Source organism: Haematobia irritans, chromosome 1 (genome assembly GCF_050003625.1).
Source record: "Haematobia irritans isolate KBUSLIRL chromosome 1, ASM5000362v1, whole genome shotgun sequence".
Lineage (NCBI taxonomy): Eukaryota > Metazoa > Arthropoda > Insecta > Diptera > Muscidae > Haematobia > Haematobia irritans.
This window is the reverse complement of record NC_134397.1, coordinates 199,381,700-199,396,852: the sequence shown is the minus strand read 5'-3', so window position 1 is coordinate 199,396,852 and position 15,153 is coordinate 199,381,700. Positions and strand designations below refer to the sequence as shown.

Here is a 15,153-nt window from a genome sequence, read left to right as displayed (position 1 = left end):
TTACTATTTTTGGGAATCGCACGAAAATCTTCGTTTGCTTTAATTCATATTGAACTTATGTGTACGGTCATTGAATTTTATACTTACGTTTAGTTCATAAAATTTTTGAGACATACTTAAAAAAAGTAAGATTTCATTAAGCTGTAGCAAACAATTTTTTTCCAATAAAAATAAGTTAAATGTAGCGTTAGTTTAACTACGGAAATTTTTTTCTGTGTGTGTGTATTTTAATGTGAAATTCTTAACTAAATTCATAGACTGTAGAATAATCCAATATGGAACAAATTTATTTATTTATTCATTTAATCAACCAACGCCCTTATGATTTATTTAGGATTTTATTTTTTAACTTGGTTGCTACTACAAATTTTTCCAACTTTACAACGTCCTTTACATTTCCTTTGTCACTTTGTTTTATTTAGCCTAAAATTTAGTTCCTTTAATCAGAAAAAGACTAAAAATGAGCGAAAAGAGCCAGAAAATGGCAGACAAATTAAAAAAGAGCCAAAATTTCATACGATCCAGTTGAAAATGATATCTGTTATAACCCCCTATAATAACCATACAAAAATTTGTCCATATCGGTCCATAATTATATATACCCCATATAAACCCATCTCCAGATTTGACCTTCCGAGCTTGGAGGAATAAATTTCCTCCGATCCGGTTGAAATTTGTCCTTGTAATTACGCCATGAAAATTGGTTCATAATTATTTATGGACTCCTCTATATAAACCGATCAAGAGCTAAAGAGACTTCATATGGCCTAACTTACAATTCAATTTGCAATCCATGGTGGAGGATACGTTAGGTTCGGCTTGGCCTGAATGAAGGTAAATTCTCTAAAATTTCAAATTGTTGTTTTTTTTTTTGTTCATTATAATATCGCTTGCATTTTTTGTACCAACCCTCGTATAAAATTTAGTCTTTGCTAGATATTGTTTTGATGAACTTCCTCTAGGCTGACATATTCGTTCTGGTATAGTAAATGTGAGCTTGTATTGTTTTGGAGTTTGCCATTTTTACCGGCATTTGTAGTGCAAATTACGCACACACTATAATGATGTTTTTTGACCAAACAGAAAAAGACCAAATGTTTCGCATTTAGCAGTGGTAATGATGTAAACTGTAAGATACTTTTGGGTTTTGCTTAATTTTCCAGTGATCTGGTCTTCTATAAAATAGTGGGTGGTTGTCCAATCACACTTTAGTTAGTCTTAGTACGTGCCCTCAATTATATCGAAATGGATCATTCGAACGGAAATATATCTCTAGAGTTTTATGTGCTATTGCTTTTCATTCTATTAAGCGTATGTGATATGAACAGTAGTGCAATATCGACAAATAATTCACAAAATCTGCAAGAATTTCAATATTGTTTAAGAAAATCGAAAAACCCTAATGTTAGAGAATGCATTGGTCGTAGTGCTATTAGTTTTTTGCAGCGATTCGAAGAAAAAGACAATGTGACATTGGCAAAGGACTTTATAGCAACTAAAAGTGATAATGCAGCGGGAAGATCATTGGTGAATTTTTTGGATACCGATCCAGTGGATATTAGGTAAAGAGGTGTGATCTAGTATATAAAAGTTTCATCTTAAATCGAAATAAATGGCGATCGAAATAAAAAGTGATAATTTCAGTCATAGTTTAAGATTAAAAGAAGATATTTGTGCTTTATTTTTGTTAACTGATAGCTAAGCATAACGGAGCAATATGACAATGGACATTAGAAGGTATATTGCACAGATGTTGTGTGCGGTGCCAAGAATGAAGCCGGCAAATCGCTCCGTCAATTTTCGTCCAGTCGACTCCGCCGCACAGTGCTTCGGTCCTATACAACGAATGGACAAAAATTGAAGCAGGTATCGTAGGAAAGCGAATCTTTGAAGGGCATTGTTGATGGTCGAAACTAAGACAAATGCGAAGTTTAGTGCCCTTTATATGGGAGGTACGTAAAGGAGTGGTCGACCCTTACCGTACCTCCCATATAAAGGGATCAAAAATATCTGATTGCGTAAAATGCTGAGATAACAAAAATAGAAAAATTTCCGTTATTTGAGAAGGGTTATAGATCAATCTTTGAAATTTTGTATGGTAAGAGCCGAGCAGTAAGCCTAGATGGACTGGAACCCTACTGAAAGCCTCTATAAATGGTCCTCTCGCCTATTGGTAAAGTTTATAAACCTTACAATTATAACTCTGAATTTCATCTCCTTTTTTATGTTGGCTTATACCGTCAAGATGACACAAAAGGCAAAAGTTTTAAAATTAAAAAAATATATATTTCTAAAGTTTACAGAATATTTCTTTTGTGGATGATACTTGTAGATGATAAACTACAACTGAAAACTCAAACCTAATACAATTAATATAAAATGCTATACATGACAAAACCTTGTTCATTGTTCGAAATGAGAGGTTTTTACCAAAAAAATATACTCCAAAAGCAAAAATAATTTTAAAACTGTTTCTAATCAAAACTAGCAGAATTTTATTTTTGATTCATAATCATACGCTATAGTCATAAAATGGTATGAGAACTAAATTAAGAGATATCATTTAATATAATTATAATTTTTTGGTGAATTTTTTGTGAAAAAAATTTTCAGCATTTTAATTTGTTAAAATTTATTTTGTTTTGGTTTTTGTTCAAAACCCACCACCAATACCTACACAAAATATTTATCTTTGGTGAATTTTTTTGTGAAAAAAATTTTCAGCATTTTAATTTGTTAAAATTTATTTTGTTTTGGTTTTTGTTCAAAACCCACCACCAATACCTACACAAAATATTTATCTTGGCTAAAATAGCACCATTCGTTCTTTCACAATATCCATGGACCACGGTTGTAACGGAATTCTACCAAAAATGGTAGATTTTTTACTGTTTGGTAGATTGTGCAAAGTATTCCTCTTCAACTGCGAGGTACTTCCCAAATTTTCTATAGAAATAAAATTTTGAATAAAAAAATTTTCTATAGAAATAAGATTTTGACAAAATTAAAAAAAAAATTTACAAAATTTTCTATAAAAATAAAATTTTGACAAAGCTTTCTACAGAAATAAAATTTTGACAAAAGTTTCTATACAAATAAAATTTTGAAAAAAGTTTCTATACAAATAAAATGTTGACAAAATTTTCCATAGAAATAAAATTTTGAAAAAAGTTTCTATACAAATAAAATGTTGACTTATATTTCATGTTAGCCTGATAATGAAACAGGCACTTGACGTCCAAATGCATTATATCTAATTATACAATTATTTTTCGAGCTTTATGGACAGATATAGATTAAGGAACATGGTTAATAGAGCCATTGAAAAGAAAACGCCAGATACCAATCTATACACGCCTGGACTGTACATGTTTCGGTTCGGGCGAATGAACCTTTCCACAGCCTTTAGTATAGATCTGGCTGGGAGAGATAACTCAATTTTGGGCCCTTTATGCTAACTCCTTATGGAGAAAACATTTGGGAAATTTCCTCTTACAAAATTTTCTATAGAAATAAAATTTTGACAAAATTTTCTATAGAAATAAAATTTTGACAATCTTGTCTATAGAAATAAAATTTTGACAAAATTTTCTATAGAAATAATATTTTGACAAAATTTTCTATAGAAATAAAATTTTGACAAAAAATTTTTCTATAGAAATAAATTTTTGACAAAACTTTCTACAGAAATAAAATTTTGACAAATTTGTCTATAGAAATAAAATTTTGATAAAAGTTTCTATACAAAAAAAAAGTTGACACATTTGTCTATAGAAATAAAATTTTGACAAAAGTTTCTATGGAAATAAAATTTTGACAAAATTTTCTATAGAAATAAAATTTTGACAAACTTGTCTATAGAAATAAAATTTTGACAAAAGTTTCTATACAAACAAAATGTTGACAAAATTTTCTATAGAAATAAAATTTTGACTAAATATTCTATACAAATAAAATATTGACAAAATTTTCTATAGAAAAAAAAAATTTTGACAAAATTTTCTATAGAAATAAAATTTTGATAAAATTTTCTATAGAAATAAAATTTTGATAAAATTTTCTATAGAAATAAAATTTTGATAAAATTTTCTAAAAAATAAAATTTTGACAAAAAAATTTTCTATGGAAATAAAATTTTCACAAAATTTTCTATAGAAATAAAATTTTGACCAAATTTTCTATAAAAAAAATATTTTAATAAAATTTTCTATGGAATACAATTTTGACAAAATTTTCTACAGAAATAAAATTTTGACAAAATTTTTCACAGAAATAGATTTTTGACAAAATTTTCTATAGAAATAAATTTTTGACAAAATTTTCTATAGAAATAATATTTTGACAAATTTGTCTATATAAATAAAATTTTGACAAAATTTTCTATACAAATAAAATTTTGACAAAATTGTCTATAGAAATAAAATTTTGACAAAAAATTTTTCTATAGAAATAAAATTTTGATAAAAGTTTCTATAGAAATAAAATTTTGATAAATTTGTCTATAGAAATAAAATTTTGACAAAAGTTTCTTACAAATAAAATTTTGACAAATTTGTCTATAGAAATAAAATTTTGACAAAAGTCTCTACACAAATAAAATTTTGACAAAATTTTCTATCGAAATAAAATTTTGACAAAAAATGTTTCTATAGAAATAAACTTTTTTGTTTCTTGGTGTTTTATTCGATCTTTTTCTTTTTAATAAAAGTCAATAGTTTTTCAAGCTTAAGATCTTCGTTTCCTTTATTTTTTATTTTTAATCCATTATTCCTGATATTTCGCAATTTTCACTGAATTGCTTCTTCAGAGGGGTTATTTGATCTATAATATTATTATTATTAATTAGTTTAGTAACAATTAGCATTTTATAAATACATACAATATAATAAACTTCTTAATTTTAAACTACAATCTACCAGGCGAACATAACATTAGCAAGCAACAACTATCTTTAACTTACATATGAGACAATGATCACAAAACAATTATTATTCTAATGGAGCATCACTGCTCTCGTCTACTTTATCTATTGCACTTGTTTATTCGACGAATAAATTACAAAACGGACACTGACAGCATAGCACACATATACAGGCACATGATATGCAAAAACGATGACCAACTGACGAGGAATAATCCGAACAACAACATTAGACAACCAGTGCAATAGATAAAGTAGACGAGAGCAGTGATGCTCCATTCAGTGTACGAAAACAAACGAAACGATTGAGGTACGTATCATTTAAAGTCACAAACTTTTCAATTTTCGTCAATCGTTTTGTACGTAGTCACAAACAAAACAACAAACATTTCAAAAGCAAAAGAGACGAAACGGAACGATTGCTTTAATGTTCTTTGGATTTGTGTCGTTTTGTTGTTTCGTTCGGTAACGAAACGGCAATAAAACGTTTGCAAACGTTTGCTGAGCGAAACGATGGCAACAACGGGACATAACCAATACGTGAAATCAGTGTACTCCGTGTCTTCGTACGATCATGCCGCGTCCAAAAAATGATATATTACGACAACTATTTGAGTATGACAATCAAAATAAAACATTTATATGTAACAATGAAGACTGCCATAAAACTTTATGTGGGCATGCCGGTAATTTGGAGCGTCATCTTAAAAATACGCACCCTGATAAGAATGTGAACAGAAGAAGAATGTGAACAGAAATTCTTTAAAAGTTACATGTACGGGAGCTATATCAAAATCATGTATGAGAGCTGCATCAAAATCTGAGCCGATTTCAACCAAAATAAGCATGCATATCCAGAACCTTAATTTTACTCCCTACGCAAAGTTTCAAGTAAATAGGGGTAAAACGTCTAAATCGGTCGAAAGATATATTCGGGAGATATATCAAAATCTGAACCGACTTAAACAAAACTTAGCAAGCGTAGTTAGAATGTTAATTTTACTCCCTCTGCAAAATTTCACGTATATCAGAGTAAAACTTTTGCCTCTGTAGTCATACTAATCCAAATTGGGCGAATTCTATATATGGGAGTTATATCTAAATGTGAACCGATTTTTTTTTCAAAATCAATAGCGATTGTTTTTGAGCCAAAGTGAAATTCTGTGCCAAATTTGAGAACGACCTGACTTAAATTGCGAGCTGTACTTTGCACACAAAATTACATATACAGTCAGACGGACGGGTATACAACGGGCATCGCTAAATCGACTCAGAATTTCATTCTAAGACGATCGGTATACTAAACGATTGGTTTCAGACTTTTCTGAGACCAATCGTTACCAAAGCGTTACATACAAATGCACAAACTTATTATACCCTATGCCAAAGTAGTGGTGAGGGGTATAAAAATAAAATTCAAGATTTTTCTTCTTGTAAGAACTTAACGAATGAGCAAACGTTTGCGAAACGTTTGCATTTAATGTGTACCGTTTTGTTTCCTATATTTTACTAAGCACCACAGTACTTTTCAGTTTAGGTTTGGTTTCCACTCACGAACAAAAACAATACAAAACGAAAGGCAAGTGCCGTTATGTCAGGTTTTCGTTTTGTTTCGTTTTGGACATGTGGATTGTACGAAACGAAACAATTGGAAACGTTTTGTTTTGTTTGTTTTCGTACGCTGGCTCCATTAGAATAATAATTGTTTTGTGATCATTGTCTCATATGTAAGTTAAAGATAGTTGTTGCTTGCTAATGTTATGTTCGCCTGGTAGATTGTAGTTTAAAATTAAGAAGATTATTATATTGTATGTATTGTTACGAATTTGATAATTATAGTTTAAGTTTATTTAAATTAGTTTCCGTTAATTTAAATTTCAAATTGTAACGATAAAATTTCGTTGTAACTTGTTGGAATCATCTATTCATTTTCTAGCACTTTCCTGAATTTCTTTTATGTTCTTTTGTTTGCTTATTTTCATGTAAGTTCTCACTCTCTTTGATAACAACCCCTTTGTTTTGTTATTTTGCATTCTCATTTCATCTCATTGTATATTGTCATTGTTTTTGTTCTTGTAGTAATGCGAGCGCATATCTATGTGAGTGTTATGTGTTTGGCAGCCACCAGATGAATGACTTAATGGTCGTAGATCCTTCTATCATTGTCTAAGAATGTTCTGGCGTTGCCAGAATATTGTAGTGCTACCAGAATGTTCTCGAATTGCCACACCGTCATATATAAAAGCGCTCGCATGCTGCTAACGAGTCAGTCTTAATTAAAGCGTCAAACGAATAACTTCAGTGTGAACGAATTGTAAAGTGTGAAGTCATAGTAAATAAATTGTAGATTGTCGTTATTTAAAAGAACTGTGTTTTAATTGTCGGGTAATTAAAAACGCCTAAATATAAAAACGTAACAGTATTTATAAAATGCTAATTGTTACTAAACTAATTAATAATAATAATATTATAGATCAAATAACCCCTCTGAAGAAGCAATTCAGTGAAAATTGCGAAATATCAGGAATAATGGATTAAAAGTAAAAAATAAAGGAAACGAAGATCTTAAGCTTGAAAAACTATTGACTTTTATTAGAAATAAACTTTTGACAAAATTTTCTATAGAAATAAAATTTTGACAAAATTTTCTATAGAAATAAAATTTTGACAAATTTGTCTATAGAAATAAAATTTTGATAAAAGTTTCTATACAAATAAAATTTTGACAAAAGTTTCTATACAAATAAAATTTTGACAAAAAAAATTTTCTATGGAAATAAAATTGTGACAAAATTTTCTATAGAAATAAAATTTTGACAAAAAAAATTTCTATGGAAATAAAATTTTGACAAAATTTTCTATAAAAAATATTTTAATAAAATATCCTGTGGAAATACAATTTTGACAAAATTTTCTATAAAAATAAAATTTTGACAAAATTTTCTATAGAAATAAAATTTTGACAAAATGTTCTACAGAAATAACATTTTGACAAGATTTTCTATAGAATTAAAATTTTGATAAATTTTTCTATAAAAAATATTTTACTAAAATTTTCTATGGTGATACAATTTTTACAAATTTGTCTATAGATTTAAAATTGTGACAAAAAAATTTTCTATAGAAATAAAATTTTTTAAAGACTAAATTGACAAAAATTTTCTTTCTATAGAAATAAAATTTTGTATTAAAATAAAATTTTCTATATAAATAAAATTTTCTATTGAAATAAAATTTTGGAAAATTTGTTTATAGAAATAAAATTTTGGAAAATTTGTTTATAGAAATAAAATTTTGACAAAATTTTCTATAAGAATAAAATGTTGACAACATTTTCTAAAGGAATAAAATTTTGACAAAATTTTCTACAAGAAAAAATGTTTCTAGGGAAATAAAATATTGACAAAATTTTCTACAGAAATAAAATTTTGAAAAACTTTTCTATATAAATAAAATTTTGACAAACTTTTCTATATAAATAAAATTTTGACAAAATTTTATATAGAAATAAAATTTTGACAAAATTTTATATAGAAATAAAATTTTGACAAAATTTTATATAGAAATAAAATTTTGACAAAATTTTGTATAGAAATAAAATTTTGACAAAATTTTATATAGAAATAAAATTTTGACAAAATGTTCTATAGAAATACATTTTTGACAAAATGTTCTATAGAAATACATTTTTGACAAAATTTTCTATAGAAATAAAATGTTGACAAAATTTTCTATTGAAATAAAAAATTTTCTATAGAAATAAAATTTTGACCAAATTTTCTATAGAAATAAAATTTTCTATCAAAATAAAATTTTTACAAAATTTTCTATAGAAATATAATTTTGACAAAATTTTCTTTAGAAATAGAATTTTGATTAAATGTTCCAAAAACATTAAATTTTAAATTACCATTTTCCAGGCCCGCCAGTAAACCTCCCTAAAATTCGCTTAGGCCTCACACAAAATTTGGGACACTCGCCAAGAGCTGTTCAATTGACTCCTTTTCCTCCACATATAGTTTTTGCAAACTCGCATATCAGGCAGCGATCCGTTATTGCTGATATCAGGAGTGATAATACTGAAAATACTAGCGGACCAGTTTAGCAAGGCTAGGATCTACCTTACATATTTCAAGGGAACTAGAATGTTTTGGTATGCCTCTGGCTACCTTCGTGCTTATACTGCGTTATAGGGCTTTTATGATGGCGAATATCCGAGGGGAGAACTGCAAGGATTGCCACGACAAGCAAATATGGCCCCATCTAGACATAAACCGCACACTGGATGAAAAAGGAGGTTTAATTTTCAAATTATGGTATTTGCTATTTCCAATTTCCCTTATTTTCAAATGTAGCATAATTCTCAGCGTTCTCAACTTTTATATACTCTAAGATATGTAAATGTCACAAATCCGTTAACGTAAAATGAGTATACATAAATGTGACCGACATACTTTCCCAAGAAATTTTATACCAAAACTTTATTTATATTCAATTATCCCAACTTAGAATGGCCTGGGGTGTGAAAAGTGAGCATGCGTTCATTTTGGCAAATACTTAATTTAATTTTGGCCGTTTTTTTTCCTTCAAACTTTATTTTATTTGTAGGCTTGCCAAAGGCAATGTGAATAACATATGTTTAACCGTATACATAAAAGTGTATATGGGAAAAAGTAAATGTTGCAATGACGTACGACGTACCAGGGCGGATATCGGCTTATTGTTACTTTTTTATACCAAGCGCCATAGAATGCACTGAAAGAAGGGTTTCTGGACCAGTATTTAATGAAATTTTCTGTGTGCGTTTCCATTGTTTCCTTATAGTAAATTCATTAATTTAAATAAATGTTTATTTTAATAATTTTCTTTCTAGGGGTATTCTTGAAAACGCTGGAGCAGTTTTCAGTCAACGTTCTCTAGAGTGGCACATGGATCGAATTTATCCAGGATTAATGCTTAAAATTGGACCCTCAGCAGATGCGAATAGTGTGGCTCAATTTATGTTGGATCCCACCATAGATGAACGTAATTTCAATTATGAAGAGCCTTCAACTGGTGAGTTGCATAACGGCAATAGTCGACATCCAAAGAAATATTCATTTAGCCAAGACACAAACCTGAATTCATTATCTATTCCATTTGATTTCTTTCAGCTCGTATTTTAACCAAGCAATACATTTTACCTTTCCTACTCGGCCTTAAATTCAATTTGGTAGCACTGGTGCCCATACTGTTCACAGTCATCTGTCTGCTGCTTAAGAAGTCGCTCTTTATTGCCAAGTTAGTTGTGTACATTAGCAGCATTTTAGGCATTGGTGGTGTGGCTGGATCACTAGCTTCTGCTGGTGGTTGGGGTTCGTTGTTTGGTGGTGGACCTTTGCCAGCACCCGTACCACCATATCATGGTGGTAATTTTCCTGGCTCCGTTGGTTATTTTCCTGGAAAACATACTGTTTTCTCACAATATGACCAAGATGAATTACAACACAGTGGTCCCTATAAGCGACAAGATCGTAAAGTTATTTTTGAAAAACCAAGAGCAGATGATGATAAAAATACCATTTATAGTGCTACGAAGACCCATACCACAGAGGCACCTGTACTAACAACACCAGCAGTGGATAACTTCTACAATTATGAGAAACAAATGCTAATGCTTGATCGTAGCGAAAGAATGCGTCATACTAATGGCAAATTAGGTCCTTCTGCTTATGATGAGGATTACGATGATATACCTGGTGTTATAAAGGTCCCATCAAGTCATCGTTTCAAGACATCTAGTGACAATTCAGGATGGAAAATTATTAGAGTTTAAGTGATAACAACGAAAAGTAGTATAAGAGTGTGTATTTATTAGTTGAATAAAATTGATAAAACTTGAAAGTCTTATTTTATTTCACGCCAGTGTGGCCAGATAGTATTGCAAAAAGAGAGTTTTTATACCCTGCGCCACACTGTGGAACAGTGTATTATAAGTTAGTGCATATGTTTGCAACACCCAGAAGGAGACGAGATAGACACATGGTGTCTTTGGCAAAAATGCTCAGGTGGGCTCCTGAGTCGATATAGCCATGTCCGTCTGTCCGTGAACACATTTTTCCAATCGACTTCAAATTTGGCACAAGTATGTGTTTTGGCTCAGAATAGAACCCTATTGATTTTGGAAGAAATCGTTTCAGATTTAGATATAGCTCCCATATATATATTTCGCCCGATATGAACTTATATGGCCCCAGAAGCCAGAGTTTTACCCTAATTTGCTTAAAATCTTGCACAAGAAGAACAATTAGTACTATAGTCAAGTGTGCCAAATTTTATTGAAATCGGTTCATATTTAGATATAGCTCCCATATATATCTTTCGCCCGATATGGACTAATACTGTCCCAGAAGCCAGAGTTTTACCGCAATTTGGTTTAAATTTTGCACTAGGAGTACAATTAGTAGTGCAGTCAAGTGTGCCAAATTTTATTGAAATCGGTTCATATTTAGATATAGCTCCCATATATATCTTTCTCCCGATATGCACTTATATGGACCCAGAAGCCAGAGTTTTACCCTGATTTGCTTGAAATTTTGCACCAGGAGAACAATAAGTACTATAGTCAGGTGTGCCAAATTTGATTGAAATCGGTTCAGATTTTGATATAGCTCCCATATATATCGTTCGCCCGATTTACACTCATATGACCACAGTGGCCAATTTTTTACTCCGATTTAGTTGGAATTTTGCACAGGGAGTAGAATTAGCATTGTAGCTAGGCGTGCCAAATTTGGTTGAAATCGGTTCAGATTTAGATATAGCTCCCATATATAGCTTTCGCCCGATTTACATTCATATGACCATAGTCGGCCCCGCCCGAATTTATACTTTCCTTACTTGTTTAGGAGCTGTAGAAATTCAGAAAAATTAATGAAATATTTTTTGAATCTATATTACGGTCCATTTAATTTGATGTTTGAAAATTAGTTCATGCAAATGTTGATCGCCACATAATTTTCTATAGGAAAAAAATTCTGACAAAATTTTCTATAAGGGTAAAATTTTGACAAAAATTTTCTATAGGAATAAAATTTTAGCAAAATTTTCCATAGGAATAAAATTTTGGCAAAATTTTCCATAGGAATAAAATTTGTTCAAAAATTTTTGACAACATTTTCTACAAAAAAAAATTCTATGGAAATACAAGATTAAGGAACTTGACCAACCAAGTCATTGAAAAGCAAATCTGTACAAAATACTGTGGAAAAGTTCATTCGACCGAAAGGAAACATGTACAGTCAGGTGTGTATACATTTGTATCTGGCGTTTTTTTTAGAAAAATTTTTCAACATTTTATTTCTTTAGAAAATATTGTCTAAATTGTATTTCTTTAGAATTGTTTTTGTTGTTGTTTTTTTTTATTTCAGCCTAAAACCATGCATTGACTAACAAACTTTTCTATAGAAATACAATATTGACAAAATTTTCAATAGACAAAATTGACAAAAATTTTCTTTCTATAGAAATAAAATTTTGTATTAAAATAAAATTTTCTATTGAAATAAAATTTTGGAAAATTTGTTTATAGAAATAAAATTTTGACAAAATTGTCTATAAGAATAAAATGTTGACAACATTTTCTAAAGGAATAAAATTTTGACAGAGTTTTCTATAAAAATAAAATTTTGACACAATTTTCTATAGGAAAAAATGTTTCTATCGAAATAAAACTTTGACAAAATTTTCTACAGAAATAAAATTTTGACAAACTTTTCTATATAAATAAAATTTTGACAAACTTTTCTATAGAAATAAAATTTTGACAAAATTTTCTATAGAAATACAATTTTGACAAACTTCTATAGAAATAAAATTTTGACCAAATTTTATATAGAAATAATATTTTGACAAAATTTTCTATAAAAATAAAATTTTGACAAAATATTCTATTGAAATACAATTTTGACAAAAATTATCTTTCTATAGAAATAAAATTTTCTATTAAAACAAAATTTTCTATTGAAATAAAATTTTGGAAAATTTGTTTATAGAAATAAAATTTTGACAAAATTTTCTATAAGAATAAAATGTTGACAACATTTTCTAAAGGAATAAAATTTTGACAAAGTTTTCCGTGGGAATAAAATGTTTTCTATAAGAACAAAATTTTGACAAAATTTTCTATAGGAAAAAATGTTTCTATCGAAATAAAACTTTGACAAAATTTTCTACAGAAATAAAATTTTGACAAACTTTTCTATATAAATAAAATTTTGACAAACTTTTCTATAGAAATAAAATTTTGACAAAATTTTCTATAGAAATACAATTTTGACAAACTTCTATAGAAATAAAATTTTGACCAAATTTTATATAGAAATAATATTTTGACAAAATTTTCTATAAAAATAAAATTTTGACAAAATTTTCTATAGAAATACAATTTTGACAAAAATTATCTTTCTATAGAAATAAAATTTTCTATTAAAACAAAATTTTCTTTTGAAATACAATTTTGGAAAATTTGTTTATAGAAATAAAATTTTGACAAAATTTTCTATAAGAATAAAATGTTGACAACATTTTCTAAAGGAATAAAATGTTGACAAAGTTTTCCATAGGAATAAAATGTTTTCTATAAGAATAAAATTTTGACAAAATTTTCTACAGGAAAAAATGTTTCTATGGAAATAAAATTTTCTACAGAAATAAAATTTTGACAAACTTTTCTATATAAATACAACTTTGACAAACTTTTCTATAGAAATAAAATTTTGGCAAACTTTTCTTTAGAAATAACATTTTGGCAAAATTTTATATAGAAATAAAATGTTGACAAAATTTTCTATAGAAATAAAATTTTGACAAAATTTTCTATAGAAATAAATTTTTGACAAAATTTTTGTATAAAAATAAAATTTTGACAAAATTTTCTATAGAAATAAAATTTTGTTAAAATTTTCTATAGAAATAAATTTTTGACAAAATTTTATATAGAAATAAAATTTTGACAAAATTTTCTATAGAAATAAAATTTTGTCTAAATTTTCTATAGAAGTAAAATTTGGACAAAAAATTCTATAGAAATAAGAATTTGAGAAATTTTTCTATAGGAATAAAATTTCGACAAAGGTTTCTATAGAAATAAAATTTTGACAAGACTTTCTATTATTTACCACTGACTTATTCACATTTTAGCTCAATAATGATTGGATCCGAAAAAATTGCCTGTGTAATTTGATTTTTCTTATGATTTCCTATCAAAAATTTTACTTAGGATTTGAAATGGAAGTACCATTGTTTTTAATATAATATTTTAATAAAAAACGTAAAAATTTTAGAATTTCCTTAAACACTTTATTTTATTAATCCTTTAATTCCAGCTGCATTGAACTAATTGAAAATATTTTGGAAATTTTCCTTAATATGACTTCTACGAGTAATGTCGTGATCTCGAAAATAAAATAAAAAAAATCGCACAATCATATAAATTAAAGGAACATTTTTGCAAACAGTTTTCATTTTTGCAAAGTAAAAGTTTCTCAAATTCGCCAATGGCAAAGTTTGTGCACAAAAATGTGCCTTTATAAACAATTTAAAAAAATTTCTAATGGAAATAAATTTATTTAGCAGCTTGTTAGCATTATCGTATGCTAACGAAAACTTTTAGCATTATTTATTTTCTACTAGCAACATTTTAATTATTTGCGAAAATGTATCTCTTATAATTAATTACATCACTAGAAGATGTCATCAAACGATGCGGAACTCAACGCCATAATAAATAATGGCTTTATTTTCATTACAACCCAGCGATTTTATGCCTAACCTAGGAAGGCAGAAATGCTCAGATTGAAAGTGAAATCGAAAAAACTCAAGTACAGTAATGTTGATGAAAACAATGATATTTTCAAGGTAACTGCCTTTAAATATTCACTACTATGTTTCTTTGACAATAAAAATCTCTCATTTGTTTTACGAGAGCCAAAATGAAAACATCAAAATATGAAAATTTGGGAACTGTCGAAATTAAAAGGGAAGATGAATAGCCATCTCTTTATAAGTGAAACGGTGCGATAAAACAGCTACTCAATTTATTTAGTGAACCCTACATTCAGCATTCTTAGAAGATATGGTCATCCGTTTATTACATTGACAAAGTTTTAGTTATAGTGAAACGTAAAACAATAGATAATTTTTATAATAAAAATGTTTTTTAAGATCCGCAAATGGTGCTTAATTGGAACATA

The 15,153-nt window shown here is 28.2% G+C and overlaps 1 protein-coding gene across 1 annotated transcript; it reads left to right on the top strand.

Annotated features, from left to right (window-relative positions):
* The first annotated feature begins 1,238 nt into the window (after positions 1 to 1,238).
* On the top strand, positions 1,239 to 10,758 carry Osi10a (Osiris 10a). The gene is made up of 3 exons (XM_075288395.1): positions 1,239 to 1,562; positions 9,795 to 9,976; positions 10,075 to 10,758. The coding sequence occupies exons 1-3, from the start codon at positions 1,246 to 1,248 to the stop codon at positions 10,734 to 10,736; spliced, it is 1,161 nt and encodes a 386-aa protein (XP_075144510.1). The 5' UTR covers positions 1,239 to 1,245; the 3' UTR covers positions 10,737 to 10,758.
* The last annotated feature ends 4,395 nt before the right edge of the window (positions 10,759 to 15,153 follow it).

Bases quoted from the DNA above. Each gene is read 5' to 3' on its own strand.
- Osi10a (XM_075288395.1), top strand. From the start codon at position 1,246: ATGGATCATTCGAACGGAAATATATCTCTAGAGTTTTATGTGCTATTG. The intron at 1,563-9,794 runs GTAAAGAGGTGT...TTTTCTTTCTAG, and splicing joins ACCGATCCAGTGGATATTAG to GGGTATTCTTGAAAACGCTG. The intron at 9,977-10,074 runs GTGAGTTGCATA...GATTTCTTTCAG, and splicing joins TTATGAAGAGCCTTCAACTG to CTCGTATTTTAACCAAGCAA.